The 6394-nt window shown below is 37.2% G+C and overlaps 1 protein-coding gene across 1 annotated transcript; it reads left to right on the top strand.

Annotated features, from left to right (window-relative positions):
• LOC132632484 (elongator complex protein 3) lies at positions 1-4627 on the top strand. The gene is made up of 8 exons (XM_060348444.1): positions 1-614; positions 1618-1687; positions 1785-1957; positions 2469-2643; positions 2872-3038; positions 3225-3444; positions 3532-3636; positions 4193-4627. The coding sequence occupies exons 1-8, from the start codon at positions 145-147 to the stop codon at positions 4502-4504; spliced, it is 1692 nt and encodes a 563-aa protein (XP_060204427.1). The 5' UTR covers positions 1-144; the 3' UTR covers positions 4505-4627.
• The last annotated feature ends 1767 nt before the right edge of the window (positions 4628-6394 follow it).

Below are 6394 nucleotides of genomic sequence, written 5' to 3'. Positions count from 1 at the left end.
AATAAGTAGAGCACCAGTTTGTAAATAATTGTAACGAAAACCGTCCATTTTTCTCATTGCGGGTCCATCGGCAAGCAGCAAAATAAACTAAAGCAACCGGTTTCAGGTCAAAAGTCGGGTTTTTTTCCTCAGTTCAATCTTCTTATGGCGGCGGCGGTAGTAGCGGATACCCGAAAGCTTCCCCGGCCGGGTCGGGGCGGAGTAGTATCCCTCGGCTTAACAGAAGAAGAATCCAGAGTTCGTGCTATAACAGAGATCGTCAACAACATGGTTGAACTCTCACGTAAAGGCAAAGATGTTGACCTAAATTCCCTTAAATCAGCAGCTTGTCGCAAATACGGGCTTTCTAGGGCACCTAAATTGGTAGAGATGATTGCTGCTTTACCTGACTCGGAACGTGAATCACTGCTTCCTAAACTCCGAGCCAAGCCTGTACGTACAGCTTCGGGTATAGCTGTTGTTGCTGTTATGTCTAAGCCTCATCGGTGTCCGCATATAGCTACGACGGGGAATATTTGTGTGTATTGTCCTGGTGGACCTGATTCTGATTTTGAGTATAGTACACAGTCGTATACTGGATATGAACCTACTAGTATGCGGGCTATTCGAGCTAGGTGAGACTCAATTCTATGTATTTTTTACGCACATATACATGTAAGTGTATTTGCATTTTGATGCTACTAATGATATTAAGGTTTTATCCTGAATTATGCCTTAGATTTCAGAAGTTCATCTGTATGTTCAATTTTTTATTGGAGAAGTTATGCTGTTATCACCTGAAACAGAGGCGGAGCCTGAAGCTTGTGGGTTCGGAATTCTAATTCGCTTAAGTTATTGGGTTCCAAATCAATAATTTATACATATTCAATGAATTTTTCAAGACAAATACAGGGTTTAGACCAAAGTTACTGGGTTCGGCCGAACCCCCGACTACCATGCTAGCTCTGCCCCTGACCTGAAAGTATCATATGTTTGCAGAAAGATAATCATTAATGTTTGTTGATGTGTCTTTTCACCCGAGATTGTTGAGCGACATATCCCTTTGTCTCAAATTATCTGTTGTGCTTTCTAAGGATAGTTGTCTCAGATTATTTGTCATTTAAGAAGTTCAAGACAAAATTCATTTTTTTTCCTTCATTTTAACCTTAGTAGTAATTGTTCTTGAAGACTACAAACACCTCAATTATGGGGAGATGGCACATTAATATAGTCAATATTAGATGAAGAGAGATTATATCTTAAGACATAAATAAGAGTAAAATAATCAAAACCCCTCCTAATTAATATTTTCTTAAGGGTGTGTAAGAGAGAAATACGACAGATAATTTGAGACAAAGGAGTATTTGTTACACCTTCCATTTACCATCAACTGAATTTTTCTTCTTCTTATGAAGATAAATAGACTAAACTGTGAATATTAGCTTTTCTTCTCCAGGTATTATAGGTCTTGATCTTTTAATTTTATTTCTTGTATGGGAAAAAATGTGGCATTTGCTTAGACATGGCTAACTAGAAAGTTGTTTTTCTCTCACTTACTCAAAAAGTGGTGTTTGGAAAGACAAGATCAGGTTTTGTATCAGAATTAGGGGAAAGTACTTACGTGGTTCATTTTTTCAGATACAACCCTTATGTACAAGCTCGAGGCCGGATTGATCAACTTAAGAGATTGGGCCACAGTGTTGACAAGGTTTTTCCCCTCAGAAGTACTACTAATTCTATGCTGATTTTGGAAAATTGTTCTGAAATTGGCTGTTTTCCTCATAGTTATGAATGTCTAATTGCAGGTTGAATTCATCTTGATGGGAGGCACATTCATGTCATTGCCAGCAGAGTACCGTGATTACTTCATACGGAATCTTCATGATGCTTTATCTGGACATACTTCTGCCAACGTTGAAGAGGCTGTTGCATACTCTGAACATGGGGCGACAAAGTGCATTGGGATGACAATTGAAACGTGAGTAACTATTGGCTACATGAAAAAACACTTGGAAAAAATCCACAGGGAAAAGCACGTCGAGAAACCTTTTACCTTATATATTGTAACTGAGATATACTCTTATTATCAACCTTATTCTCCTCCCTTTGTCCTGCTTTTTCCATGTGTGAGCTGAGTTCGGACCAAGTGTTTAATGCATGATAGTGTACTTCCAGTAGGGAAGAAAATGCATTTTGAGTTCTTGTCTTCCTCCTTATGATTATCACTGCCATCTTTGGTTTATTAGTTATATTATTATTCTGTGATCTTTGATCGTTGTTGTAATTATTCTTCTGTTATTTTCAATTATCAGAAGACTAGTTAGGTGATGGGAAAATATTTGAACTAAAACAAGAATCAGATTGTGCTATACTTAATTGCTTTGGAGGCTTAGATTCATGGTTGAGCTATTACCTCGGAATAATATAAGCATATATCATTATAGTCATATCTTTGTTGTGTGCTCAATAGTGTTGTTTTTTGCCAATAGGAGGCCAGACTACTGCCTTGGACCTCATCTGAGGCAGATGCTTTCTTATGGTTGTACGCGGCTAGAAATTGGAGTCCAGAGCACATATGAGGACGTTGCTCGTGACACCAATAGAGGCCACACTGTAGCAGCTGTGGCTGATTGCTTTTGTTTGGCAAAGGATGCTGGCTTCAAGGTTCTTTTCTAATTTCCTTTTGTTGGTGATTTAGGTTAAATCTCTACATTTAGTTCCAGGCTACAAAACCCTTCCGCCTCTAATGCCCTCGCCCCTTCACCCTCATCAAGCCCTGCGTTGCAGATGAGCCTTGAAGAAGAAATGAAAATGGAAAAAATAATGAGGAAAGTCAAATTTACCTTCGTAGTTGCTATTTAGAGGTATTTATACCTTGTTAATTTTTTGTAGGTGGTTGCTCATATGATGCCTGACCTTCCAAATGTTGGTGTTGAAAGAGATTTAGAGAGTTTCAAAGAATTCTTTGAAAGTCCTTCATTTAGGGCAGATGGACTTAAAATTTATCCCACACTTGTTATTCGTGGCACGGGACTTTATGAACTGTGGAAAACTGGAAGGTATAATCTACTTTCCGGATTTTGTTATCCCACTTGTTGTTTTTCCTATGCCTAAATCATTTATTTAATCATTCAATAAGACTGACTGATGCAACGTAATTTGCAGTAGCACTAATAGCTATAATGTTGGATGATAACTTGAAACGACTATTTCAATGAGGTCATTTTAAGTGTTAATACGTGCAGGTATAGAAATTATCCACCAGAGCAGCTTGTAGACATTGTAGCTAGGATTCTTTCTATGGTGCCACCTTGGACACGTGTTTACAGGGTCCAACGTGATATCCCTATGCCTCTAGTGACTTCTGGAGTTGAGAAAGGGAATCTCCGAGAATTGGCTTTAGCTCGAATGGATGATCTTGGCTTGAAATGCCGAGATGTCCGAACACGTGAAGCTGGGATCCAGGTAGCAGAAACTTTATATCTACTTTCTTGCCTCTGTTACACTGTGGTCACCAAACTCAAAAGTCTTTTGATCGGAATAACATATTAGGACATTCACAACAAGATAAGGCCTGAAGAAGTTGAGCTTGTTCGCCGTGATTATACAGCAAATGAAGGATGGGAGACTTTCCTTTCATACGAAGATACACGTCAGGTATGTCAATTCAGCTGTTTCTCTTGCTGATCTACAACTCCTTCCTTGCTCTAGTGTCAAACTTGTAAATTGAACTAAATACATTTTGCTGCCGAAAGAAGTTACTTGCTCTGCATTCATGAACATAAAAAAGTTACTTGTTCTAGATTTGTTTTACTTCTCCTGCCGTGGGATCAGCGCAGAATTTCTTGTAAGGTGATGAAACAAAAACTTTTTTTCTTTTTCTTTTTTAAGGAAATTTATATGAAGTCATGTCCTGCAATTTAAAAATGGAGAAAATGGGCCAGGAAAAGTCATATTGCTATTTTTCTTTTATCTTTTTAATTTAATAACGCAAGATTGTGGAATCTAAACGTGTCTTCTAGATCTTTTTATTAGTGCTGGTAACTTGAAACCATTGCAACAGTGGGTCTTCTTGCTTGCACTGGGAAGTCATATAATTGCTGAAAAACTTTGTTGTCTCAATTTCTGTCTGTCGTATAACTGTTAACTTCTTCATAAGAAGGGACCTTGAATCAGATTATACAATTCCTTTTTTCTTCTCTTATGATGGCAGGATATTCTTGTTGGTTTGCTACGGCTGCGGAGGTGTGGACGGAATGTGACTTGCCCAGAACTAAAGGGAAGGTGTTCAATTGTTCGTGAGCTTCATGTGTATGGGACTGCAGTTCCTGTTCATGGTCGAGACACAGATAAACTGCAGCACCAGGGTTATGGTACTCTGCTGATGGAGGAGGCCGAGCGAATTGCCCAGAGGGAGCATAGGTCGACCAAAATTGCTGTTATCTCGGGTGTCGGAACCCGGCATTACTACAGAAAGTTAGGCTATGTACTTGAAGGTCCTTACATGGTAAAAAGCCTCGTGTAGAAGTATGCTTGTTATTTTGCTGCAAGGTCTTACTCCTTGCGACAAATTTTGTATCACGGTAGATTGTATTTTAAATGGTACGCATATTTCAATGCTGGTAATGACAAGTATCGTTTCCTTCTCTGACCCATCCCCCAAACTTCCCGGAGTGCAATACTTCTTTCTGGAAATATCTATCAAAGACCATTTTATACTGTGCTTCATTTGGAAATTTCTATGCTGTAAAATTGCTTTTCAAAATGTCATTAGTTAAATGCATTGGAGTTGACAAATGGATCTTGAAGGGGGTCTCTTATAACAGTAGTGGTTACTTTTATTTGACGAGCTATTTTACGTCTTTGGTTGTCACCTTTCTTCATCATTCAAAGAATTAAGAGGGTGGAAAGACGAGTGAATGTCTAACATGAATAGCAGTGGTGTGAACTTCTATTATCTGATATTTTGTCTTTATTTCGTCTTTCCACGTTGGTTTTGGAATTAACAATGGATATCATTTTCTTTAAAAAATTATAATTTGTAGTTGTGTACCCTGTCTTCTTTTTTCCCAATGGAATAAATAGGATTATGCTTTCGGGTGACGAAGGCAAAGACTTTTCTAGTCAAATGAAAAGGCAAAAGGAAAAATCATTGTTATGATCCGGTGGAACAATGTTTTGAACAGCTATATGAAGAGTGACAACGTGATTTTTAGAGCACTTAGGGGCCAAATGGTTTGAAGTACAAGTTAAAGTTCAATCTTGGCATATCAATCGATATTATTTTATACCATATTTGATTTTCGGTATTAAACTCTGCACAAGGATTTGGGGAATATATAAATAGTTGCCCATCAAAATAATATTCAAAAAATGTATATATACATTCTGAATACATAATAGTGTATTTTTGTACATTTTGGATAGCGAATGTAATTATTTTTTACCGATAGGCTAAATGTGTAACTTACCCCGAGTTATATGAATTTTAATATCGGAAACCACACATTATATGACTAATATAGGTATAATTTGCACACAAAAAAATTGCATTATTTTATGGGGAAAGTGCATAAAAACACCCCTAGACTTGTCCTGAATCATCAATAATACACTTACACTTTGAGGAGTCCTATGACCCTCCTGGACAATTTTAAACTGGAATTGCTAACTCTATACGTGCTGAGGTGGCGTGGCAAATAGAGTGTATTTCACCCTCTTCAAGAGTGTGAGAAACACAAAATAATGTTAAAAGTTTATTTTTGAATATTAGTTGTTTCCTTTTCTAACACTTCGCTCTTCCTTTAAATGCAAAATCGGGTCAAACTACTCCATATCTAGAATTACAGAAGCATCTTTGTGCATTCCTAAATTAAATACTCCTATGGATTTTGAGAATTGACAAACGATATGGATGATTGATTAATATAGTACAACCTTAACAACCAAAGATCAATCTCCATAGATGTAATGAAATACTAGGATAATTAACTTATTGTTTCAAATTTTTAAGTTTAGACCCAATTAAGTTTACACCATGAGTAGACGGTCAACTGAAGAAATCAAAACAAGAAAGTTCATGAACAAAAAACAAACCCAACTTTTTTGCACAAGGGATTAATTTTCTATCAACAGTTTTCTTTGTTACGGTGCGGCAGAGATGATGGCAAGGACAGTGGGTGTGTCGATTAAATGTGGTTTTTCATTGCTAAGAACGTGAAAAAGATAGAGAAATCACAGTGATTTTTTTTTTTTTTTATAATGAGAAGAAAGTGGGTTTGTCGTATGGTGGATGTTTAGTGGTTGATTTATAGGGTTTTCTGGTAGTGAAATGGAGTGTTTAGATTTTGTGGTTGTTTAGTCGCTAATGGTGGGTGTTTAGTGGATGATCTATGATGTTTTTTGCAGTGAAATG

This window comes from Lycium barbarum, chromosome 3, assembly GCF_019175385.1.
Source record: "Lycium barbarum isolate Lr01 chromosome 3, ASM1917538v2, whole genome shotgun sequence".
Classification (NCBI taxonomy): domain Eukaryota; kingdom Viridiplantae; phylum Streptophyta; class Magnoliopsida; order Solanales; family Solanaceae; genus Lycium; species Lycium barbarum.
The sequence above is the reverse complement of the archived record's forward strand: the minus strand, read 5'-3'. Positions and strand labels throughout refer to the sequence as shown.